Below are 27,311 nucleotides of genomic sequence, written 5' to 3' on the forward strand. Positions count from 1 at the left end.
CTGCTCGGCGGCGTTTGCCCCGCCGCCAAGTTGCCACAAGTTGGAGCCGCCCCCCCGCTGCCGGGCTCTGGCCTCGGCGTGAGACAATACCGCGGGCTGCGGGGAGGAGGAGGAGGAGGAGGAGAAGAGGGGCGGGCGGAGCAGCCCTCGCTCGCCGCCGATGGGGCCGGGCCGGCCGGCGCTGCGGGGCGGGTAGGTGGCTCGGCGGGGGCCGCCGGCGGGCGCGCACCGGGGAGCGGCCGGCAGAGAAGAGCCAGCCCCGGCCGCGACCGGCGCTCCATGGAGGACGTGGGGCTGCGAGCCGGGCGGGAGCGGCTGGCCGGCGGCGACCCGCGGCTCGGCGCCGTGCTGGTGGAGCCGGGGCCCGTGATGGGTATGGTGGAGCAGCGGGCAGCCGAGGGCTACAAGCTGGTGGAGGTGCAGCTGACTGGTGGGGCTCCGTGGGGCTTCACGCTGAAGGGCGGACGGGAGCACGGAGAGCCCCTCATCATCACCAAGGTGAGCGGCGCCGGTGGGGCGGGGAGGTGGGTCCGGCCGGCTCCATGTTGCCGTGCCCGCGGCGGTGACAACCCGGCGGGGGCAGCGGGCCCGGCCCGGCCCCTGGCGCAGGTACCGCGGGGCAGCGCGCCCAGCGCAGGTGCCGCCGGGCCGGGCCCCTCCCGGCCCTGCCCCCGGGCCGCCTGGGTGTCCAGGGAGCGGGGACCGGTGGGGATGGGGCGCATCCCGGCAGCTCCGGGGGGCAACAGGTTGCTGAGCACCGACAGCCTGCCGCTTCTGGCCGCTCTTGCTGCCCATTAAACAGCCGGTGCCGTCGTCGCGGGCGCTGTAACTGGCTGCGGGACCCGAAACCCTGTGCTGGGTTGTTCCCTCCCTCTTTTCCCTTCGGGCTCCTGGCGCAGGAGGGTATGGAGACTGAAACTCCCGGCTCCGAGGCTGAGTTTTCTCTGCTGCTGTTGCACTTGCAAATTCTAAGTAATTAGGATAGCCTTTTGTATCTCCCTCCTTCTTTAAACAAAAAGGTCTTGTGGCTAGTGACCAAATTAATTCTCCAAAGACAAGGGAGGGGGACGTTCTTGGGTGTATATGTACTTTCTGATTGCCTTTTTTTTTTTTTTTAATTTTTGTATACTCACACTTTAATCTCAGTGTATTGGACGTGAGTTACAGAAATACATCACATTTTCTAGAAAATGTTTTTCATCTGGGTTTGTTTTGATTTAAGAACCCCCATCCTCAGTAACTGTTGTTTTACTGTTAAGACAGCTTTCATGTTGCACAGTGAAAGCATATTAAAATAGATCCATATGGATTTGTGAAAGAAAAATCCTCATTAGCAAAGCACATTTTGCTCAAGATCTGTAGGAAAGATATGTAGATATATATATAGATATAGATATATGCTTTTGTCTACACGTCCTCTGGACTCTGCCTGTTTTCATTTTGAAAGTGCCAGAGGGTGTCAGAGGTCAACAAGTCCTGTTTTATCCACAGCAGAAATTCTTCTAATCTTATTTTTCGGTTGATTTCATTGTGAGTTGCCTAGTTGGTTCCCTTCTCCCACTCTTGAAACAACTGCGATACGGACTTTACAAGTTAGGACTTTTGAAACCATCTGTTTCTAGATCTCTTCCCTACTGCTGTTCTTCAAGAGACAACAGTCAGTGTCAGAATATGTATATGCTGAAAAATGACTGCCAGTCTGTTGGCCTCTTACCAGTACCCTGAGTTTACACAATAGCAAACCTGGGAGGATTTGAGGAAAGGAGAAAAGAGCTACTTTACTATGTATGTACTAGCTATTAAGTGCCAATTCAAATAATTCCACCTTTCTGGTGATGGCTAATAAGTGCTACATCTACAGACTGATCAGTGATACTTATTCATAATGTTACCTAAGTATTAAGTAACAGGCTCAAGTATTTGTGGCATGAGGATGTGGCTGTGGTATGTGGAGAGAAATGTCTAGGGCTGGGAACCTTGTGAACTGGGTCTGTCGCAAGGGAATAATGAGGTGGAACCACACAGCATGGAAGAGAGATCTGGGTCCATACATACAGACCTAGGGATAAGAAACAACCTGAGTCCTTGGGTTTAAATTTTCATTTGTCATCATTGGATATGAGTGTATGGTACTGTTTTTGAAACCAGGGACAGGAACTCGTGTTCCTGGGACTACAATTATTTAGCTGCAAAATTTTCCATCTTGATTTGGCCCACCCATCATGGTGTTTGGTTGTGTATTTTCTATAGTAGTGTTTTTTTCTGCTTCTAGTGGTGGAAAGCTACTGCAAAGAATAATTTAATGCTGAGTGGTTAAAACAGGCACTCCTTGCAGGAGATGTAAAGTTTTCCTCTTCTCAGCTGAAGAGAGCCTTGGACTTGAGTTACACCCTTCCTGAGTGGGGGTCATTGGGCTGCTGTGGATGAGGAGATGCCATTTCACCCGTACTTCTCTCTCTGTCTCCCTTCCCTTCTCAGGTAGGCTGGTGGCTGGTTGGTGGGGGATCCAGGAAAACCCACTGCACCAAATGCTTCAGGATACCTGTGGAAAACCTGGTTTTGTGGATTCAAACCGAGCTTAAGCATTAGTTGGTTCTGAAGCTCTGTCTTACTCTAGTCCAGAGCATCTCAGGGGAAGTGAGGGTGGATGATGCCAACTGCCACTTTTTGAGGAGAGGAATGTGACAAGGTGTGAATGGAGTCTCAGATAGCAGCTGCTTAAGGGGGATTTCTAAAATTCTGCCCGTCTCCTTTCTTACAGTCTCAAAAGCAAGATCAACCTTTGAAGAAAGTTGCCCCTTTATGTAAAGGCTGGGAAGTCTGTGGTGTAAATATTTCCTGCTTTCCTTAGCATATATGGCACAACTGCCAGAAAAGTGGCATCATAAAATACTGAAAAATTAATGAGCAAGCACTTTGCAGCACTTTCTGTGCAACACACATCTCTGGTGTTAGTTTCTATGGTTGTGTGGCTGTTTCACTTGCTGATAGGAAAGGAAGTTTTTTTTTACAGATATCGTAGGGAGAGTCCAGGGCAAGAAGAGCTGCAAATACTACTTGGGAATTTGTTAGCTGGAAATCTAGTCAATTAAAACAAGAGTTGTCATTTGATCCACCAGATTACCAGAGAGGGGAAGGCATGCTAAAGAGGAGAAAATGTGTCCAGCCTTAGCAGGGGGATAAGTGTGTGCTCAACTGCTGGAATTCTGTCCCTGCTCATTGCAGGGAGGCTGCAGTGGATGACCTTTGAAAGTCCCTTCCAACCCAAACTATTCCATGATTGATGTTGTGAGGGAAGCGCTTTGCCCTAGGAAAGGTCAGTGCACAGTCATGCTGCTGGTGCCCAGCAGTGGGCCCAGCCCTGGCGGCTTCCCCGTTTCATGGTAGCATTTCTTTCTGTAGCTGAAACAAGACTTCTAGAGAGAGTCCTGAACAGGGTAGGCAGAATACAGAGTTCATCTGCCAGGCGCAAGTCTTTTTATTTTATTTTATTTCCCTTTTTGTTATTGCTGCAGTAGGCACAGAGAAAAACGGTGCATGATACAGCTTGCTTGATCTTTAAACATAGCTGGTCTTCTAAAACTTGCCCCACCCACGTGCAAATGGTGTTGCTGATATTTAAGAAAAAGGCCTTTTAGCGTTGTCGCTTTGTTGCGTACTATTATTTTTTAATGTCCCTTTAAAAATGCTTTACATTTTTTCTGATCTCTGCATGTGTATCTGATAACATTCCAAAAAAAATTTGCCCAAAGGCAGCTTGTTCTTGCCTAATTTGACATCTTGAAAGAAAGGACTTGCTTTTATACATGTGTATTTCAACAGAAAGTGAAGTGAGAACTTTGAGGACTTTAATTAGAAGTCTCACAAGCCTCAGTTTGTGTTTTCTGCTTTTTAAAGAAAAAACCTCTGAAGAGGGACATCTTACTGGAAATAGTGAAAAGTCAAAGTACTCAAGTGTGAATCTTGTGAAAATCTCCCATAGCTGCATTATCTTGATTACTCTTAATTTAAAAGGGCTCTTATCTGAGATGCCCAGCTTATAGTGTCAATCATAGTATTGATTGTGGGTGGTGGACAAAAGTCATTTCACTTCCTGTACTAACAATATCCTTAGGAACTCTGAAGTTGTTCTGCAGTCAACTTTATCCATATTACTTAATACATATGAAAACATTCTAGTTTATGCATTTCAAGAAAGATTGATGTATCATTTAAATAAATTTCTCTTTAGTATCTGCTTTACAAGAGCCTACAGCTATACCTCCTCAAGCAATGATCTCATTGCAGTCTAATCAAGGCTGGGCTTGGCTGGTATTTCTGCAAGATTTCCAAGTGAAACCTGGACTGTTGCAAGAAGTTTTGTTGATGATTTAGTAGATAGAGCTCTTGTCTCCTGAATCAGTGCTGAATTCATGCCCCAGCTGGAGGTGCTGTCTTTTAAAAAGGAGTGTCAGACAGACCCTGAACTTTTATTTTCTTTATTCGGTTGCACTTTCCTAATGTGCTCCTGTGTGTGGTTAAGTATGAGCTGTAATTTGTTTAACCCAACAATTACTTAAATTGTATCAAGAGATGCTTCTCTATTAATTGGCTGCCCGACTTCTTCATGTGACTTTTATTAATTTATTATTTCAATAGTAAGTGAAGTGATTGTTGTTTTCATTAGGTAATTCTTTATTCTTTGGCCTTAAACATCTAGCTAAAAGCAGTTACTTACATCAATATACTGCAACACTATTTAGAGGGGGGAAAAAAGCTTTAATGGTGCTATATATGAATGAATCAAAAAAGACATTTTCAAACATAAATACTAGTTACCTCCCTCAAGTTAGGTGAGATGAGCTGCCTTGCTTGTAGACATTAACAGTTCTTAAACTTGACTGTAAAGCTTGATGTCCAGAAAACCAGCATTTAGGAGTAATCCCGTGAAATTACTGACTGCTTCAACATAAATGCAGTCATTTGTGTAAACAGCTGATTTATAAGTTAACGGGAGCCATTGTTCTGTGGCCAAGAAACAATTCTAATCTAGATCTCCGTAACCTGGCAAATTTAATTCAATTCCTTCAGTTCTGGAAAAATAACGCATTAAAGAGTACTTATTCTATTTTCTATCTGCTCTTGGTTGTCAAACCCAAACAAAATTACCAAGTAGTATGACTCAGAATTTGAACAGGTATCTTAATGAGCAACTTTAAAAGAATGTATCAACTCATATTCTGTGTTTCTTTTGAAACCTTTATTCAACTTCTTATCTTATAAGAGGGGTTTATGGTCTGAGTTGTATCTCTTTGTGTTGTTAAATTTGATAGTTGAGAAACATTAGGAAATGTGTATACCTTAGAATGAACGTTTGAACGTTTTAGGGTTGAAATATTATCATGTAGCTATTTATCCTTTTTCCCTTGCCAAATATGTTAAAAATTGGGCTTTTTTCAATGCTATAGAAACTGTTTTGAGTGATCTGGTTGTTATATCCCAGGTCTCTATTATTGGAAGAGAGGAATTTGTTTGTTTTGATGGAGGAAGATCTTACTGCTTTTTACTTTGGTAAGCTGACTGGTGAAGGGAGTGCTCTCAGTTTTAGTGCTTTAATGGTTGTTGAATGACCTCTTTATTATGACTGTTAATTTACTGGCAGAATGGAGCCCACCACCCTCATATGTGGTGTAAATGGTTTGGCTGTGGAAGTATGATGCTTAAGAGGTTGGGTTTGAGTTTTCTTTTTTTTGGCAAGATCTTTAGCAGTTGAAATGCCATCAATATTGGAAATTGCATTTAAAAGCTATCTTGGATATTGTTACATGTGATCTAAAAACTGTGTAAGGAGTTGAAATGAAAGGATGGGTCAAAGGCTCATGACTGGAGAAGTTTCAAGTCAGTTGAGTTCTGTGCTTAGCAGTCAACAGTGTGAGTGTGGTTTAAGAAATAGGGGGTGTGTGTGCTTGCAGTACTGAAACTGCAGTCTTCCTTTGTGCATTTCACACTACATTTCAGTACAAAAATCTTCCAAGGAGTCAGAATGCTTGTGTTTAAAACCAGAACTAAGAAACTTCCTTACAACAAGTGAACTTCTAACTTTTGGAAATACTGATTGCTTTTAAATTGTTTATTTTTATCTGCTCTGCATTTCCTCCTTTCAGCTACTTGGGCAAAACCTGTCAAATTTATCATGATTTTTTAGTTTAAGAGAAAACACAAACAAAAGCATTCATGTCTGGAGTCTGACAGAGGGATTGGTGTGTTTTGTGGGAATAGTTACTGCAATAGGAGTTAGTGGGACTGACTGTTTGAATGTTCATCAATTTGGTCTATTTAAAGAACAATTTAAACTTCTCTAGTTGTTAGTTAATTTATATGTTAGTTCATACTTTTCAGTATGAATTTTGTGTGCTACCACAGGCATTAGCCTAAAAATGAAAGATCTGCAAGAGACCTCCTGATACTGCTTGCTGTTGTCAGAGGTTTGCCAGTAATGCCATTTATTACCTAGGTATCCATCATACTTGTGGTTTTGTTTGTTTTCCTTTTTAGGAGGAAAAAACAGTGTGGTTATGCATATGCTACATATGCTTTACTCAATTACTCAATAGACTGTACATACTTTTTTTGCAGGCCTTGATTCATTATGTGTTCTCCCGCTTAATGGATATTTAAAATAGGGTAATGTGGAAAGAATAAGGTAAATGGGAAGTGAAAGGTGGTGATGTATAGATTGGAGGAAACAACTGTTTAGCAGTAACCACACCAAATTTATATCACATATGTGAGCTTCTTTTTTCTCGAGAAAAGCCATTTGTGTTTAGTCTTCCTATGCATTTGTAATCTATGTATAGAATACCTAGTATGTATATGGATCTAGTTCTGTGGGTCGGTTTATTACAGAAGTTTGAGACAGGTCCTAGCCATTAAGCAGATTTTTTACTTGCTGTATGTTTAAGAGTTACAGTGCATGAAGAGTTTCACAGAGAGTTAACTAAAAATTGGTTTAGTTATACTGAGACTTCATCCATTTAATTTACACAGACTTGTTTTCTACTGTCTGTTTTGAACCTATATGATATAAGGTCAATTGAAGGTTTTGTTAATATGTGCATAATGAAAAATATTGATCCCTCTCTGTAAACTTAGCATAATTCTGGACTTTCGGTTTTGCGATTTTTTTTGGTGTTTCTTTTTTTAATTGGGAGGTATGTGTTTGCTTATCATTAAGATAAGAAACAAACTTGGGCAGCTTCTAATTCCACATAGCATAATATTTTCAGTTTCTTAAAGGTTATGTGGGAGGTATGTTGTTGTGCTCTCCTCATCCTCAACCCCCAAGAATATTATCATCTCTCTGTGGTGAATTATTAGGAGTTGTAATTTTTGTGCTACTTGTAACTTCACAGATATGGTCATATACAAGCAAGATGGAATGTAAGGTTTATGGAATTGGGAACTGAATGTGTTGTGTTTGAAAGCATTCATTCAGTGATAGGAAAAGGCTACAAAGTTTTGAATTGGAACCAGTTTTGAAAATTCAGCTTGATGGACTTGGGGATGTGTTTGTGTTCTCCATATATGCTTTGCCAAGCAGCAGACTTTCGGTGGTGTTCACAGAGGCTTAAGCTGAATATTTAATAGAAGTTGATACTTTTGGAAAGTGGTTTGTAGTGTTTAAGTTAGACAGGACTTAAGTGCTCTGAGTTGCTCTCTGAAGGTGCGTACCATTCATGTGAACCGTGTGAGAAGCTGTGGTTTCTCAACACATACCTATATGCCTACATCTACTGTAGTAAGATGAAATATTATTGAGCAAAATTATTGTCTCTGGATTTGCTGTGTGCATGGCTATACCTAAAATGTTCAAAAATTCTTTATTTCTCTGATTGTTTATGAACATAACTTTTCAGTTTGATTTATCTAGCTAATCAGGGTAGAGTTGTAACCTACCAAGGACCGAAAACATTTGTTAGGAGAGAACTTCCTTCCCCTACCTATAAATTAATACAGTATCAGTATTCAGTTTTAATTAATTCAGGGCATTCTTGTGAAGCACAGATCTCTTATCTCAAAGATAACAGAATGGCATCTGCAACATGACAAATTGTTGTGGGGTCTTTAGTGGCCTTTGCATGTACCTGACAGTCATTGAGGTGTGCTCGACTCCCCCAGGCAGAGAGAGCCGACTGCTTGGTAAATGCTGGAAATGCAGCAAATTGTAGATTTGAGAAACCGAATAGCTTTTGTCAGGTACACAATTCTTGGGTTGAGTCTTAAAGTAGAAACAGATGGAGTTGAGTGTTTGATGATAGAAAAGAGGTGGTTATTTCAAAGTTCTTCTGAACCCTGATGAAACACCAACATCAACTAAAAGCTTTGAACTCTTCAGTCAAAAGCTCAGTAGTGTTGGCACTGAGGGGAATGCCTCACATCCTGTGTCCCTGTACTTCTCCTACCTCACCCCATATAGAAAGGAAGGCTTCCCCTGTGCAACCAGCCCTGCTGTCTCCCTATTTAAATCGCTCCATTTCTGAATTGTTAGGTTCTTTGAAATGTGTAAATTCCTCTTACTTAGCCACATCTATCAACTGATATATGAGTTAGGAAATATGTGTCATGTTTCTTAGATACAGATTTTTCTGAAGAACTGTACTTAGTAATGAGGTTTTTGAAGGATGTAGAGTGACCTGTTTTTCAAGGGTGGTACAAAGGGCAAAGAATAGTCTCAGTGACTGAAAGCTGGAAATAGGCAACATAACGAGAACTCAACTGCAGTGTTGTATCCCTTTGGATAGCTAGTAACAGTGCAGTTTCATCCATTCTTGCAGTCATTTTTCTAGCTGAATGACCTTTTAGAAGGGAGATGGATCATGGTCAAGGGTATTCTTGTTATTGTGATTGTAGGTGGCCTTATTGGATCCTTTCTTTGCTCCAGGCTCTTTGCTGTTCTGTCCATCATGTTTCTGAGACCATTTCTTTGCTTGCGGAACTCTAGACCTCTGTGCATTTGTGTAATCTACAACAACGGGGTGTTTAATGTTCTGGTAATAGCAGAGGTAGTTATCTCTGAGCAGTGTGACAGAGTCTAGGAATGCTTTTGCTGATGTGTAAAGATGAATTCAGTTTGGTTTTGTTGAAATGGTTGCATAACCTAATGAAACTAAGACAGAGTTTTGGGTTTTTTTAGTGGAAACACACGAGCTTCATTCTAAGCTGTGCTTTGTTTTGTGTTGTTTTTCTTTTGATGAAAAAAGATCCAAGTGTTAGTGAAACTTACTTGAAACAAAATCCAGAGCCTTGTAAAATGGCCAGACACTTTCATTTTAGAATAACAAGTTTTACATCCTCAATCCTATTATATTCTCTCGGTAATGGATTTGCAGTCGAGTCTGGATAGCTGAAGGAGGGAGGGATCTGCCAATGGGGAGCATGATAGTACAGTAATTTGTTCAGAAGTGATGCACAGGTACCTATGCTGTACTCAAAGTGGCAGTTTCAGTACTTTTCCTCTTCAGTAAAATATATGATTGTTCTTAAAATCCTTTCATGAAGCTATGCAAACAGATTATTTTGAAATTTTTCTCTCTCTTGAGATAAAGCGTGCTTTGAAGGCTTCCAACATAAACTATTAAACAAAGCAATGTCTCCCAGTTTTCCAAATATATATGAACTAGTCAGCATTCTTTAGGAAATAAACCTCTGATTTGGTTTAGTGAATACTGTAAAAGGTTACTGTTGGGGGGTAATAGTACTTTATTTGCAAGCTGTGTATTTTTCAGTAAAATACTGTAATATTTTAGGATGGTATCATAGAAACATGATCTAATGGTAAAGGAAGTGAAATGCTTCCTACACAGTGTCAGTTAGTCATCACTGTGTTAATTTTCTTAAACAAATTACATGCAAAAATGGGTTTGTGGGTGTTTAGCTGGCTGATATCTGATGTAGTGAATTATCCAAGTCCAGATGAGTATTTGGATTCTGCATAACACAATAATTAGAGTATTGTAAATTGCTTTATTTCCTCTACAAATACATATTTTGTTGATCCAGAATAGAGGGGGACATTAGATTTTCATCAGGTGCATTTGCAGTTGTCTTTTTTTTTTTAATGGAATAGCAAAACATCCATTTCACAGCCATTCATTTAAATGAAAGATGCAAACATACTGTGTTGACGTAAAGTAGTGTTTTGTTGGGTGTATATAGGTGGAAAGAATTTTAAGATAACATGGAAAACTTGAAGCTTTATTTATCTATTAAATATAATTAATGTTTAGAAGAGTTAAGACAACTGTATACTGTGTACTTTAAAAATCAGCTTTTATAAACTGTTTGTAATCTGTTTCTTACATGACTATTTTGGTCAAGTACCTTTATTTCTAAATATAAAATATTAAAAAACAGTGTCTTGTTCTGAGGCTGTAAGATGCGATATAAATATTGCATTTTCTTGAATGCAACTCTTATGCCATAATTCTATTTCTACTTCCAGAAAAATGTTAGAACACAACATTTAAGCTCTAAGGTAGGGGGTTTTTTCCCCCTTTTTCACTACATCTTCTTAGTATGTGCAAGAACTTTTATATTTCTTGTTCTTTTTTCTTTCTCCTGTTTCGTAAAAGATAAAACCCAACGATTTGCTCCCCTGCTTATAAAACAGATAGTACAGTAAAATAACTTTTTTCCTACAGTCTTTACCTTCTGGGAACTTGATGTTTTTCTTCACTGCTGGGGAAGATTGCTATCAAGAGCAGGGCTGTGCCTTTCCTGACACCTTGGAGACCTGAGGAGTTTCTGTGATTACTCAATCTCATATTAGGGAGGGGTGTAAGACAAGTCTTTTGTTGCTCAACTGAATTTCTTCTGTCTGATTAAGGAAATCGTCATCTTAACAAATATTGTAGCTGTGACCTGTTATATCAGCCAGGTAGGTGAGTAAAATACGTGTGTGAAGAGGCGTGGGGCTCTTTGGTGGTGGTTTGGTTCCTTGAAGGCAGTAATGCAAAGCTGCAATACAAAACCCCGTCAGAAGCAAGGAATTGGAAATCCAGCAAATTGAAAACTGGGAGGTCTAGTAAATTAGTTACTGTTTTGCCACAGGTTTCTTGTGTACCTGTGCGAAGTTGTGTGGCACCTTTGCCTCAGTGTCTGGTGTTGCATGGAACCAACAGTATTTCTGTATCAGGTCTGTTTCGAGAAACAACTTGTGAGAAGTGCTGAAATATTATGGTGACAAAGACTTTATGGTCTTTGTAGTAAAATCCAGAACACAAATATATGAAACCCCTAGGAGTACACAGAGTTGTCTCAAAAGGGCGTTGTGTAATACTGTTGATAGTAAATTCTTCACAATAGAAAGCAGTGCTTCGTGCTTGTGTTCATCATCAATAGTGTACTGAAGTGTACAATTAGATCTCTGTTTACAAACTTAAACCCACTACCTACTCAAAATACACAGATGCTCAGTGCCTCAGAAAAATATAAGAGCTGAATGGAGTGAGGTAGACTATCGGCACCTGAGCAGGAGGTAAATAAGCCCCATAATGTGTACTCCTTATATTGAAGGTCAACCAGACATTTGAATCTGTGTGATTTGTAATTTATTACTAATAAATCTTCATAAGGAAATATATTTTTGTAGCCAAAACACGTCTTTGCTGACCACTTGAATTTCCTTCGATTTCTCATTACTGTGACCCACTTACAGCTCTGTGATAGAAAGATACTGTCAGTGACTTGAAGTCTGATGATGAGCTTACTTTTGATCGTTGTCTGAGGTGATAACATAGCATACAAATTTCATCAGGGGAGCATGTGCATGTTTTCTTCTAACTGCAGACAAAATTAAAAATTTAATTTCTTTGCACATCACTAGCACTAATTGGAGGCTACTGTCTGCTCCAGTATATTGTATCAATAATTGTTACAGTACCCTACAGTACCTAAAGATGTTGGGCTAGCATAGGACTCCACCCTAAATCCAGTGCTGCAAACATTAAGTCTTTAGCAACCTAGTTTAATTTGCTGAAAGTTGACTGGGGAAATGTTGCATGAGCAATTTAATTATCCGATTAGAGGGAGTGGAGATGAGCAGCAGGGAGTGGCAACATCGTGGTATACAGTCACATGCTCTGCAGTGACTTACAGGCTGTAGTCCAGCTGATTTTGAGTGAAAATTAAATGGAAGTATGGAAATAATTTTGTAAATGCTTATCTCCTGTTTTCTAACTTTTGAATTTTCAGTAATGAGCAGTCTGAATCCAGACCTGTACTCTTTCTTCATCTTGTGATTAAAAAAAATAAAATGTATTCAGCCCTTTTCTGAGGATAAAATGGACATAACTGTTACTAATATCAGAGTAAAATGAAAATTATTTTGCTTGTTTTAATTTTTTGCTACCAAAAAATACTTGACATTTGACCATCTCCAGGAGAGCATGTTTGCTGAATCAACACTAAACTAAGTCATGGCAGATTGTAACTAGGTCTGCATCTGGTGTACGTGCCTCTTTGTCTAAAGCCATGGAATTTTCTAGTATACTTGATTTATGGTGGATGCAATTTTTTATGGCCAAGTTTTCTTCTCTTTGAATTCTGGGGAAATTTCTGTGAGGACTTCTTTGTGCATCTTTTTTTTATATGAAATAAAATTAGTTGTATACTTTTTAATAACATACTGTTAGCGATTACTGCTTTTTAAAAATGTTTTTGGACTTTGCACTGAGAAGTTTTCTTTTAGTTTTCTGATTTGTTTAACTCTGTTAGCTCTGTGGATGCCCCATCCCTTGGAGTGTTCAAGGCCAGATTGGGTGGGTCCTTGAGCAACCTGGTCTAGTGGAAGGTGTCCCTGCCTGTGGCAGGGGGGTTGCAATGAGATTTTCTTTAAGGTCCTTTTCAACCCAAACCATCCTATGATTCTATTTGGCCATGACCTTTGGCATGTTATCGTGTATGGTTGTAAGGAGTCTGGGCTAGGGCTGTATATATAACAGTTGCAGAAGTCTTAAATCATTCTATAGTGGTTTGGTCTTTACATTTTACATTCTTGTAATAGTTTTTATGTTTATTTGCTTTTACTTTTTTGTTTGTTTTTTTAAGAGAAGGCAAAAGAAATGTGGTATCCCAATGGTGGTCCGTATAATTTTATCAGCTGAACTGCAGGTTTCCAAACTAATTTTCCTATGAGGCTCAACACTGGACTGGGGTACCTTGCCCACTGAGTTTAGGTTTTTCCCCTGCCAAAGGAATGTTTGGATTCAAGAACTTGCTCTCCAGGTTCTGGAGGGTGCATGTTGTAGTTGCCTCTTCTTTCTGGTACTTGGGCCCCGACTTTTCTGAATTTGCTTTAACCTGTTTCAGTGTTACCTGTTCCTTACTCAGAAATCTTTATCCCTTATCATTCTCCTCATTTGAGTGACTGTGGATTCAATTAAATAGTCAAAATCTTTCTTTACCAGTATTTTTCACTCTGCTATTTCTATCCCTAACTCCAGATCTTGTTTTGTCTTTAAAGCCCCAAGCCTACAAAGTGTTTAGAGTGGAGGATTTCTCACAGGACTTGAAGTTGAGACTTCTTTGAAAATGTCCAGGTGTTAGGTGTTTAAATAAGTGACATAAGGCATGCACACACATAGATGACCATGCTCACGTAATGGATGCTGTCTGATTTTGCTGTAGCAGGGATCACTAGAGTGTGTCAGATTTAGTTCCCAGTTTGACTATTTAATGTGTTTGTTTTCTTCATTTTATTTCTTCATCTGTTTCTTGGGTGAACAATTTCAGTTTAAATTTAAGAAGACTGAGTGTTTGAGGCTGACATGCACAATAGAAAGTTTCTGCCTAACTAATTTAAGAATGTCAAATTCATCAACCACTGACAGAAAATATGATCTCATGATGAAAGCATCAAACAACTTTGATTAGTGAAGTGACTAATACCACCTGTGGTTAATTACAGACATGGATCTTAGAGTAAGGTGAGGACATAAGATGATTTTTGTAAAACCATGGCTTAGATACTACTTTATTAGAAAGGTGTAATATGTACATAAGAGCAAAAAAAGATGTCTGTATTTACTGTAGCATAAATTTAAATACAAATGAAGAGGAAGTCAAAAGCTTGCAGGAAGAACAGTGATTTTTGTGTTTTTTATAGTTGTATTTGAAGTTAATCGAGCTGCTTTTTTAATTTTAAGCCAGACTACACACAACAAACTGTGACCTGAAAAAGTATCCTGTGAATTTTGGTATGCAAGGGAGCATGTTGGGTTTTTTTCTGCCTCTGTGACTCATGCAGCTAAGACATCTCATCCAGCTTTAGTTTTGAAGAGAGGAGCATCTAGCAAGGTTAGTGGATGTTTTGTTGTTTGATGATAGTTGTCCAGGTGATGACTAAATTGTACCAAAGCATTAGAAAAATGTGTCTCCTTTCTGAGGTATGCTGAGAGTTATTTCCCTTTCCAATTAGGCTGTGAGTTGAGGCAGAAGAAGCATGATGTAGTAGTTATGCATTTTAAAAAGCAGAACTATCTTTAATGTACAGTGACAGAAAAAGAATTTTCCATTCTTGAGCGCGTATTATTCAAAGCTTGCAGTTCTGGAAGGAAAACAGGAACACCTTATGACTTCCAACATACCCCAGTGTGTTGGTTTTGAGGATTTGTTTGTTTGTTTGTTTTTAAAAAAGGGACAGTACAAATGCATTTTGTTCTTATCTGATTTACGTTCACAGATCCATTTCCTGAACTGACCAAAATTCTGATGATGGATACCACTTTCTTCAAGGGTTTCAAAGTTATATAATTAAAATTAAGTCTTGAAGTTCATGGCACTTCTTGCTGTAATGAAAATGCAGTGCAAGTTCTGCATGTGGGAATGGAGGCTTCCTCATAAGCCAAGAAGAGACTTAAGATTTTTTATGTGGAATCTAAGATGCAGTGGCATTAACAAAAAAGGGGTAGTGTGCGGTCTTGGGTATTGCAGCCAAGGATATAGTCACCATAAATTGGTGGGGTTCTTTAATCTGGTGCACAGCAGTTGACACAAGCTTCCAGTTTATTAAAAGGATGTTGAAAATTGAGTATGGTGCTGGAAAACAGCATAACAGTTACTTAAAAACTGACAAAATCTATTTTACTCAAGGAAATTGAAACAGAGACGAAAATTCAATAGATTTTTAATCTAACAAACTTGAAGACTTCTCATGTTTGAAATAATGGGAATAGTTCCTAACCTTTAAGCAGTATGTCTCTAACTTTGTCATATGTTTTCTGTTGTTTAGTGGTGTTGGGTTTTGGTTTGTTTTTTGTTGTGGTTTTTTTTTTTAAATACATACTTGATGTGAAACTAGTTATTTGACTCAGGTCAATGTACCTGGAAGAAAGCGAATCAGAAGTAAAGTTGAATTGTGAGCTCATAGAGCCTTTTAGTATTTTTTCCATTCACAGTTTCTGAAGAAACGGAAATGGATTGGGATTCCAAACCAAAAAGCTTTGAGTTATATGATGGCAGAGTAAATGCTAGGAAATCATAGCATCTGTAATCTAGCAAGCTGTTAATTAGTCATACGGCAGCTGAACAGTGAAACTTTTGACTGATACCATTGAGGTTAAGTACAGGAAGAAGTGGGTCTTGTTTTGTATTGCATTGTGTTTGCAGGATACTCAAATGAAAATATGTGTCTGTATTGGTAGTTAAACACAGCTTTGAATCTCTGTTTTTCCATGATCATAAGTTTGTTTATATAAGATATGAGGTCTGAAATAATACAATATTTTCATTTATCAGCTAAATGCCAGATGATTTTTGAGATTAGAGTGGATAGTCTTGGAATTTCTTCAGTCATTCCTCATATTTTATCCATATTTTCTTTTTCTAAACTACAATAAATTCTTCAGTATTTCTGGAAGAAATCACTGAGATTACTTAGATACAAGTTAAAATTAAATTCTTATGCTTAATGTCATATCTCTGGTTTTGTATTTTGTATTATTTCCTGCTCTTGACAGTGATTCTTAACCTTATTTTTAGTGTCATAGTAGTGTTTGGAGGTAAAGCTTTCTTTGTCTGGTCTTCTCTGTGGTATAGAAAAATTGCCCATTCTCTTTTCATAGGGCCTGTCTTAGCAGTAAAAATAAACTCCTTAAAATTTTTACGGTTGAAAACAAAATTGTATTTATTTCTTAATTTGATTTCCCTAGTTTTCTCATTACTGTACAGTGGTTTTAATTCCTTCTCATAGAGTTTGTCACACTGTCTCTGATAACATGTAGATATGTCTGAATCATAACCTGTTTTTAATGAAAACAAAAGACTGAACGACCTGGTCTAGTGGATTGAACAACCCTTTCTAGTGGAAGGTGTCTGGGCCCATGGGAGGGAGTTGGAACTAGATGATCTTTAAGGGTCCCTTCCAACCCAAACTGTTCTATGATATATCATATTCTGTGATGCTGTGCACATGTTAAAAGTTCTTTGCTGCTAAGGTATAACAAACCTCAGTGACTATTTCTTCCAAGATACTCCTCTTGCTTGGGGCTACTTTTGGGTGGAGACCTGAGGGTGTGCAGCAGCACTGGAGCTTATTATACAAGATGACAATAGCAGCAATTTGTGGTTATCTCTGTGGCTGTATCAGTTTTGTGCTTGTAATTCTCACAAGGAAAACTTCCTACGGGAGCCTGCATCACACTGATGTACGGCTGCTCTGTTGTAATCTGGCTGGAGTCAACTGGTGACTCCTTGAGTGTGGGAGATGTATCAAGCCATAGTTTCTGGTTGCTTGGTAGTTTCAGATGGAAAGATCTGTGGGAAATACATGTGACTAATACATTTGCAAATGTGATGAGCTCTTAACGTGCAGGTCATGAACTGTAATGAAGCATTGGACGTCCCCACTGATGAGGAAAACATCTTGGTCTTGCCAATCAAAGATTTCTATCAAGGTCTAGACGTATTTTTTCCTGATTTGCTGCAGTTTCTGTGTAATGACTGTTGCAGGAGCACTTCTGTGCATTCTCAGAGAGCAACTTCTAATTTGTTTCACATTTAAAATTTCATACGTTTAGGGAGAACCAGTATTTTCAGGTCTAAAAGAACATATCCTGCTGGTTCACAGAGGGGAAAAAATAGTTATAGGGTAGCTCTGGAAAACTTAGAAGATCAGTAATTTCAGTTGAACTTATGTTGCCCAGGAAGATTCCTGTTCCTTTTATTTAAGTGTGCATTTATGGAGTCACTGCAAGTAAGGAGAAAACTTACATGAACTGTTTTTATTTAGTGATAAGTTCATGTGACTGGACTAATTGTGTTTGTCCCCAGCATGGCCTTGGTATTCTGAGATTGAGATTGGATTGGAATTGCAATTTTCCTGTTAAACTTTAAAATTCTCAGCTGAAATTCTTCTACTTAATCAATTATTAGCACTGATGGAGTCTGCTGATGATGAGCTTCTCTCAGTATGCACTGACAAAGTGGTGATTCATCTACTATCCACTGCAAACCAGAGAGCCTTATAAGTTAGCTGTGCTTCCCAGTCAATAATATTTCCTTTTTTTAATAAGTATAATAAATAGCAATACAGATTTCTATCAATTCATTGCATTTTGCAAAAGCTTCTGGTTGACTGTGGCATGTAAGTATGCTCAAAATAGTCTTACTGCTCTACGTGCAATATTGCCATGAATATCTCAGTGTCATCAGTTTAAGAATTTGTATAAAATAGGTATATTGCTTTTATTTCTTTTCCTTTATCATTCAATGTGCTTGTTCTTGTCTCCAGAGTTAGACTTATGGGTTTTTTGTAGCTCTTTCATTTGAGATTGCCGTCCTATGAATATCTGTTCTATGGATGCAGTCTTCCAGTGCTGTTTTCCCAAACCTCTTTACTCTTGAAAACATCTGCTGCTCCTGACTATCATAATGTTGCTTAAAGACATTATGACCTTGTACCTCTTTCTGAAAATGCCTTACCTCTAGTTGTTGATAGTATCTTTTCCTTTCAAATCAAAAAAGGAATTATTTTTTGTTCTTCTTGACTTGCTAACATTATGCATTTTGTAGTAGCTGCTGTATAGCCATCTTAATGTGCTCTTTGTGTTATGGATTGATTTCCTCCTTCCTCCCCCTTACCTTCCTCCTTAGCATCGTGAGATAGGAATACTGTCTGTGTGGGCATGTCTGCTGTATCTAGGAACATGAGGACAGCTGTTCTGAGTAGGGACAAAGTCTACCAGACCTAGTTTCCTGTTTGTGGAAGTAGCTGGGAGCTAGTAACTGAGGTATGGTTCTAAGAAGCAGAAGAAATACAGTGTAATTTAAAAATTGTTATTATTTCCCCTCTTTTCTTTTGATGTTTCTTTAATTAGACAGCAAGGTAGACATGTCTGAGTTATTTGTGTTTGAGTCAATTAGCAAATTCGTGGGAGGACTGATTTTATTTTTTTTTTTTAAGCTCACTGTATTTTTAAACTTTTGCTTGCCCAGTGTCTACTAGCAACGTTTCATACCTGCTGTTAAGAAAACGGTGCTATTTTACACAGCTGTATAAATGACTTTATTATATATTTCTGAAAAATAACTGGCCATCCCTATTTTGTGGCTTCATGACAGTTATAGACTAATATATAATAGTTCTTCTTGCTGCATCTCTTCTAAGCTCAGGTCTGTCCTGATTAAATTCTCCTTGTGCAGATCAGTATCTCTGACCAGCTTGTTTTCTCTCTAATGTTCTAAATTCTGCTGAATTCTTGTTTGGGTGGGATTACATGAAACTTTCTTACATCATCAGTAAACTTTGATTGTTCATCCTCTTGCAGATTATTTAAAAAAAAAAAAGAAAAAAATGGAAGAACCTACTAAAACTAACATGAATGAAAACTCCAATTAAAACACCCAAACCCAGAAAAATTGAACTGTCCATAGTCTAGATGCCAGTGAGATGTTTTTGATATCCTTTCAGTATTGTGAAACTGGCCTTTTTATTTCTGTATTTCTATACCTTTTTTCTCCTGGGCTTCTAGAGAGGAATTATTTTTAATCCCATGAGAGCATAATTTCTTTAAAAAGTTTTGGTAAGAAACACTGTCAAAAAAGCAGGAAACCCTTTATGGGGAAAAAATAGTGTATTGTTTGAGTAATACTTTGTGTTGAATTGTAAAGAATTAGAATCGAATACAAGACAAACCTGCAGAAAACACACTGTCCTGTGTACCTGCTGTATTTTACTAATGCCATCTCTTCTATAGTGTGTAAGTTGGTAGAAATTATAGTAGTCATGTGCTTAATTTTCTCAGGACCTTTGTGAGGCTACTGTAGAGATTATTTTAATATATTGCCTTCATTTTGTGAGGTAGCAAGGTTTTGTGAGGTTTTAAATGAGGGGTTATACTCTGCAGTGTGAGTTGCTTTAAAACGTAGTCTAGTTTTGATATATTGACGGTTATTGTGGTGGTTTTTCCTTTTGTAAGAGATTACTCTTTTATGTGGGAATTTCTAGGTTTTTCTCTGGAACGTTTTTTTCTTGAAAATTTTACAGAATGCTCCATTTAGCTGTTAGTGGCACTGCAACATCTTGTTAAGTGTGTTTATTAGACACAGATGGTTACTCAGGATCTGCAGTTTGTGAATGCAGATCTAAATTATTTATTTTGGCTTCCCAGATCAAATACTGAGGCTCCTTTCGTAATCTCCAAAAGTTTCTAGTTCGGTTCTTGACGTGCATTAGAATAGCAGCTTTGTGATTTTCAGTGAGCAGGAAAGGGTGTATACAAAATGAGGCTATATGGTCCTGTTGCTCTTTAGAGAATGACTTGAAATAAAATCTGATTTGCAGGGTGAGTGATGTGCTTGAACTCAGATACCTGGCCAAAAGCAGATTTTACAAGCAGCTGTATTTTTCATTCCGTAAGTGCTCCTATGCCTTGTTTATAAGACATAAACATGATTGCTTTTTATGATCAGGGATATTTACCAGCAAAATGTGAGTGTTCCTTTCCTTGGGGTTTGAAGTTTTTTGTGTGTGTAGTTTTGTGTAATAACAGACCATAGCCTGTTATTTTTTTATAAAGTAAATATTCTTTAAATTATTGCTTAATTGGATAATTGACCCTGTCTTCTTTCTAGGAGGAAGCTGTTTCTCAGTAACACAGTCCTATTTGTTGGACTTCTGTCTAGCCAAAGTCAGAAAAAGCTTTTTTCAGGTCATATTCTGACTCTGAGGCTTGATATTTGAGGATCACTGGGCCCAAACTCACTTGCACATATTGATAATGCTTTCTGTGTTTTTTCAGTATGTTCCTTTTCTGTCTGTGGTGTAGAATTGCATGACTGTATTTGTTTTCTTTCATTTCTCTGAGTGCTTGGACAATATAATTCACTTATCTGGCATTGTCTGGGTACCAACATAATTCGCTTTTCTCAGGCGCAAGGAAGTAGCGCAGCTTTTGTTCTGCATTAAAGCCACAGTTACAATGTTGCTTCCCTTAGTTCAAGAAATGTTCTGAACTGTGAGTGAGCTTTTTTGAAATGAAAAGTACTTGGATAATTTAGGGTTTTTTTGCAGTAACTTCTGCCAAAATTGCGATTATTGGAAAATAAGGGCATGTAAGGTTATGTTGTGAACTAGGTTTTACCCAGAGGCCTGGATCCTGTTTCAGGATTTATTAAAACCCACTTCTCTGAATCTTATTTTGGCAAAGGAAACTTCAGTGTAAGATTGAGGCATCCGTTGTAATCTCCTTTTTCTGTTATTTTGTCATGCCCTTGTTCACTTACATGAACTCAACTATGAGAAAATGAACATGAACTCAACTTTAGAGAAAATATCGTTGCTCCCAGCATACTGTGTGGGCTGGCTGATTGGAAAATACAGCAGGCTGGCTTCTTAGCTGAGCTGTGGCCTTGATTTACTGTAAATGGGCTAATTAACCATAAGGTGCCATACTGCTCATGTTCATGAGCAAGGAAGCTACATAGGGTTTAACCTGAGTTGCTTATAGTTTTCTATGTCTGTCTGTTGATTTGTTGTAGTTATATATGAAGAGTTAAGTAGTAATGTAATAAAAAAACCTTGAAATAAAATGTAGATAAATAGGCAAGACAAGACTATTTTGTGAACTGCTCAGTTTGTGCTCAGCATTTCTAGATCTTTTTAAAATATAGTAGCTCAGATTTTTGTATTTTTTTATTAAATAACTGAGAAGAGGTTTGTGATTTGTGCTTACAGTTGTTCTGGAGAGTCTTAATAAAGACTAATTGATGAAGGATCTGTACTTTTTAACCCTTTCATGCAGAGAGACTTAGGAAGCTCAGTGTGCCAGTATTTTCAAAGAAAGAATAGAGCAACAGTCTGTTATTACTATGATTGAGGTAAATTGAGTTATCTTAAGGGAGTCATTATAAACCCCCTATCTTTTGGTATATTGATTTCCCCCCCCCCCCCCCGATTTGGATGACAAAAGAAACTTCTCAAGAATTCTGTAGTTGCTGAACCTCTCTCCTCTATAACTGAGACAAATACTAGAAATCTTATACTAGCAAAATTTGTACATCAGTCTATTCAGTAAAAGACAGAAGTTTGCCCTCCAGCCTTATCATTCTACCATTTTGTACCATCTGTAGCCAATTAAAAAAACAAGGTAAGAAAATATTGTTTGCTTTTTTCTCTATATAAATAGATGGAAGTGAGCATAATAGCAGCCAAAGGAAACATTCCTCTGTGATTGCAGCAAGGTTTGTCCAAAATAATAGGCCCTGTATTTTGTAAATGTTTGGTTTGCCTCTGATGTTTAACATTTTAGGCTCTTTAATGTATTTGGGTACATACCAGGCTAAGGGTAAAATTTCAAAATCCACTGGTGGAAGTCTTGTAAGACAGGACCACCTGCTGTGTTTGCTCTGCTGTTTCAATTACTCTGTTATGCAAATTCTTCCATTGCAAGTTGAGGAAGATGGAAGAGGCCACTTGGTTAAAATATTACTTGGTATTAAGTGTTTATGCTGGTCACCATTTTCCTGGTTTGGGAACAAAAAGTTTTATGCAGATGACTTCTAAGTCTCTTAGATCCACAGAATGATGGATCCTTCTTTATATGGATCCAACCAACTTGGATTGGATTCACAGAAAACCAAACAAAGGCTGAACTCCTTCTGCTTCCCATGAAGTGATGAGACTGTGAGACTGGTGTTTTGTGCGTATTTATTCTCAGGTTTTAACACTGAAGTAGCTGTTGAGGCATTCTGTGAAGCTATCTCTGTCACTCTAGTCATAGCTGGTTAATGAAAATGGTTAAGAATGATAAATTCTTCAGACTTTAGAAGTGTCTTCATGTAAGTGTTCATACAGAAATAGTGGATGCTTTGTTATGGGACTTCAAGTAAACCATGCAGAACTGTATGGTAAACAGTCATAATTTTGGCCAAAAAACATCTGAGTCAGCACAGAAGATGATCTGAAACATTCCTTGGTGTTGAGCAAGAAACAAGGGATTTTCTTGCACTAAGAGAACAGTACTGGCCAGTATACCTCTAGTTTTACAAACAGCCTTCTGCACCTGTGGAAGAAAATCAGGTTTTTGAATATAATCCAAATGATGACCTTGTCTTTGTATTTTACAGTGTGTCTGTGACTGTCGATTAAACCGATAGTGTAGTCAAATGAGAATCTCCAGAATTCATAAGCAAAATTAGGTTTTGTCCTTTGTCCAGTCCTTCTCTGTAGGATAAGGCCTCTCAGACCTTTGTGAGCACTGGTACAGAATGACTCCTCAATGTTTGAGCCGTTTAAAGAGCTTAGTTCCAGCAGCATTTCAAAAAAAGTTGCCTTGAGGAATTGTTCTTCAGGGTAAAGTGATGCTGATGTGGGAGACCTAGAAATCATCACACGGAAACTTGTGCATGCCCTCTTACTCACAGCTAATGCTGGGCAAATACTGTCAAGTGATTAAATTTGCCACTTACAAGATGTAATGAGGAAATTGTGCTTTAATACAACTTAAAGTATTAAGATAAATCACAGGCAATTTAATGCTGTTTTGGAGGCAACTCAAATGGGTTCTGCCACCTGGATCTGTCACTTATGCAGTAAAGTCCTAGTGAAAAAAGCACAGATTTTTCTCTTTGGACTGTGCAGGACTGAGCACTTAGTAATGTAAACAAGTACGGTAATGGAAAAGCTGTGGGTAAGGGGAGTGTAATGTAAGAAGCCCTGTCAATGTTGACTATTAAGAATATTTTTAAAGATCTTATTTTGTCCAACTCTGAGCTGGGTTCATATAGGAATGTTGTTTTGAGTAAATCCATCTTGAATCAAGAAAATTAAAGGATCTAAATAAGTGACATCTTCAGTTTCCACAAAGAAAGCATCTGTAGCTCTTATTTTTTCACACTGAAAATGATGCTGGCTAGATAGAATGGATTTTATTTGCAAGATTTTTCTGAAAATACTCTAGTGACTAATGAAGTTGGTTAATGCTAGGATGGGTGATTTAGAAGCCATTAGCCTGTGCCTTCTTGTTTGTTTTCTCATAATTTTCATCACTGCTTATATTGAAAAATTTATCTGAAAATGGGTAACAAAAAAATTTGAGGTGGTGTTTTCCAGGTTTCTTTGGCAGGAGTGGAGGTGGTAGTCTTTCACAGATATAATTTTAGTTTTGTTTTGTGGTTTTTTTTCTTTCTTTCTTTTTTTTTTTCTCTGCTTGAGTGCTTTTACTCTTTTAGTTGTAGTCGGTCCATGTCCTTTCTACCCCAGCCCCCAACTCTCAACACTGAAACGGCTCAAGGTCAAGAATTTGGCGGTTAAAGGAAACTGTTCTGTTTTGCATTAAGATTAATGGAGCTTTAAACTAACTAGGAGAGAAGAATTGTTCTGCTGAAATTGTTAAACACGTCTACCACTTTCAGGAGGCAGGTTTTTGTTCTCAGTAGTGCTGGAAATGAGTTTTTAACAGATTGAACAAGCAGTAATATATTCAGTGCCAGTGCATAATTCCATTTTTAAATGAAAGGCGAGTTTGGATATGTATAAAAGTGGCAATCACAGTTAAAACTTAAGCAAACTGTAGTCCATAATATTGCTCTGTAGGAGATAATTCAGTTAGAAATAATCTAAAATTATACTCCTATGCCATTGTCCATGTGTATGCTCTTCTTGATTGCTCTAACAATGAGACACTGATGATGGTTCACATTTCAAGTGATTTGATGGAAACATGGAGAGAGGATGCAAGGAAGGACCTCTGAGCCTTCCTTGTTGTCTGTTCAAAAGACATAATGGTTCCCACCTTTTGCTCTAAAGGTCTTCAGGAATCCTTTTGGGAGCAATATGGCAGCTGCTTAAGTAATTTTGGAACAGAAAACTCTCAAAGAAAAAATCAAGCAGAGGTGCTTTGTCAGCAGCATATTTTTCATATATGTTAACTTCTGATGGTTTTTTTCCCCCATTTCCTCGGAGACACACCTTGCTGGGTGTTCTGTCTGGCTTGTACAAGCATTGTGAAGCATGACCAGCAGCATGGCTCGTGCCCTCTCTGTTTAATTCTATGTATAGTGTACAATACTGGGAGTAAAATACAGTATCGCCAGTCCGTTCTGGCTCAGCCCGGTATAACTTTGACTACAACAGGCAATAACTTGCTAGTCCGTCTTATGAGTAGGAGGAGTTCACTGCACATGTGCTGACCACAGAAGCCTACGCTGTCATTTTTCACTGAGAGGGTATGCAATCTAGAGATGAAATGGTAATGTTTCAGCTATATACTTCCAAATTCTTGAGGCCTTTTTTAGCCTGCTCACTTGCATTTATTACCAGCTAAAGTATTAACATCCTCTGCTGTGCAGTACTTTAGAAGTATAGTTACCTGTTTTCATTTTCTCCCTGTAAGACAGGTGATGACTTTAGGGGATATAAGACAAAGACCAACATTTGGGGCATTCTCCTGCAGCTGAAGTTTCCTAAAGAAAATAAATCAGATCTGAATTTATACGGGAATGTTTGCCTTGCATTCCACACACTGAGTCAATTTATCTCAGAGGCTCTCTTTTTTCCTCCTTCCCACCCTCTTTAAAGGCTTGGTGACTGGAAAAAAAGTAGGGGTGTATGGTAGATTGTAGAAAGAGATTTTGTAGCCACTGGTGCCAGGAATCATTAAGGAATGCTTAAGTAGTGCCTCTTGTGACAGCATCCAGTCTATTGGAAAAGCATCGTGTGCCATCTGGCTTTGATTTTGACTTAATTAAATGCATGCAGCTGTTTTTAACAACTAGTCTAAGATTCAGCTGTCTTGACATTTTGTAAAGAGCTAGAGTTCAGATTTTGTTGGGGAAGCTGCAATAGTCACCTGATTTATGTTGTTCAGTTCCCTTTAAGTGTGGTCCGTGCAGTTTACTGATATTTGACTGACAATTTTGTTTAAAAAAACTCTTAAGACTTGCTGACTTCTGGAAGGTTAATTCAGTAGGGCTTTTCCACTATAGATTCTGGCATTTTTCTTAGAACTGCAGTTACTGTGGAATTTTTTTTAATAGCTAAAGGATATTCTAAAGTTCAGCCAAGTCATTTGTCTGGGAAAGAGGCAAGCTTCTTTGTAAAAGTTTGGTTACTCCAAAAGTTTGGCTTTGAGTTGGGAGGCAGGAAGGGGAAAGATGAGGGGAAGGAGGAGAATGCTTCTTTTACTGTTAGCCAGTCATTCTTAATGCAGAGAATAGCAAGGAACTACTTTTCTTGGGATAACTGAACATCTTGCACTCATGAGAGACTATCCTTTTTAGTTATCTATTGGTTCATCTAGCATCTTTAACAGAAGTTTACTTATGTGGTTTAAGGATGTTGCAAAAATATCTGCAAAGTTCTACCCGTGCAGTTGTAGCTAAAAAACATGCTTCTGGTGTTCTGAGTGCTAGATATCTTGATTTTTGAGGTTTTATCACTTTGATCTTTAAAATTTTCCAAAAAAAAAACCCAAACAAGAGAAAACATGCACAGAAACAGTATTTTTATTTAGCATCTAGGTGAGATGAACAAAGACTCGTTCAAATTGCCCTTTTTACTCTTGCATCAAATTTTATCAAGTTGACTAGTGATGATGGTCAAATATTAATTTAAAATAAGTCTTCTACCGTATTTCTAATACTTCCAAATGGTCAATTTTCATCTTTCAATCTTTTGTCAAGGATTACCCCATTTTTTTTCCCTTTTTTTTTAATCACTGGAAAGGTTATATTCTTGGAAGGCCCTTGCAGAAGAGGGTATAGTTTTGTAATTACATGTGCAGGATGATCTGGCCCTTTTCTAGTTCTATATTGCAAGAAATGTTTTCGTTTCTTAATCTTTCTAGGTCTCTTATTTTTAGTAAGTTTTCCTTGGCCCATTGCCACACATTGTATGAATGGAATTCTACAGCTCTCATTACGAACATCAGTTTGCTTAGACCTCTTTAGCTGATTCAGTAAGTACAATATCCAGATCCCTCCTGCTGTGTCTTAACAGCTGTGCTGCAGGCTTGGGTTAGACACTCATTCCCCCTGCCCTGCCCCCTCTCTTCCCTCCCCCAACCTCCTAACCTACAATATAATAGGCTCTCTGGCCTATTATATGTATTTGGCCTGTTTGTTGAAGAGAGTAGCTTTAGGAGCTACTTAGGGTCCCCTCCCATCTCTGCTTCCCTTTACCCCTTCATATTTGAAATCAGGATTTATGAAAAAATTGCTATTTTGCTATCACCTTGGTGAGAAGTCCACTATCTGTAGAAGAGAAATACCATGAAGAGATAGCTGTCAAACTGCCTCATGCAATGCTGCTAAACATGTGTTAAACCTGGCCTTGAGAACCCTGTTCCCAAGGGTGAGGGACTGCTGGACTTCTGCTTTCATACATGTTGAATTCTTGGCCTCTGCTTTCAGGCTGCTGAACAAGGTCGCAAATAACATTTCTTGCAAAGGAGGCACTTATTAGTGATAACCAAGAACATCTTCCTTCTAATGTTAATCTGATTATGTAGGACTAATTGACTCAAAGCAGTTGAGAATCAAGGAGCTTTAATTTCCTATTGTCCACCTGTACATGTAAGCATCAGGTTAAGAAGAAACTATGTTATTTTGAAAAGCTTGAATCATTTGGAATGAATTTCTTAAAATCACATGCTAGAATGCATTGCATGTGCATTATTATTATTATTTTTATTTACTACTAAGTTAAATACTGGAATTGAGAAGGCCTCCAAACTTTCTTGTTGTTGATTATGAATTGAGTATCAGAACATGTGAGTCTCTCCCTGGTGGGAATGCATTTAGATTGTTTTGTTTGTGTGCATCCCAAGTTGTTTTAG

At 38.4% G+C, this 27,311-nt stretch overlaps 1 protein-coding gene across 2 annotated transcripts in view; it reads left to right on the forward strand.

Annotated features, from left to right (window-relative positions):
* Positions 1-279: 279 nt before the first annotated feature.
* Positions 280-27,311, forward strand: part of SHROOM2 (shroom family member 2) — a 123,716-nt gene continuing 96,684 nt past the window's right edge. The window contains exon 1 of one of the 2 annotated variants that reach the window (XM_027675146.1): positions 280-498. In XM_027675146.1, coding sequence (XP_027530947.1) covers positions 280-498 — 219 coding nt within the window. The remainder of the gene's footprint in view (positions 499-27,311) is intronic. The other variant, XM_027675147.1, reaches the window with a different exon arrangement.

This window comes from Neopelma chrysocephalum, unplaced genomic scaffold (assembly GCF_003984885.1).
Source record: "Neopelma chrysocephalum unplaced genomic scaffold, ASM398488v2 Primary Assembly neopelma1_25, whole genome shotgun sequence".
In the NCBI taxonomy this organism is placed as follows: domain Eukaryota; kingdom Metazoa; phylum Chordata; class Aves; order Passeriformes; family Pipridae; genus Neopelma; species Neopelma chrysocephalum.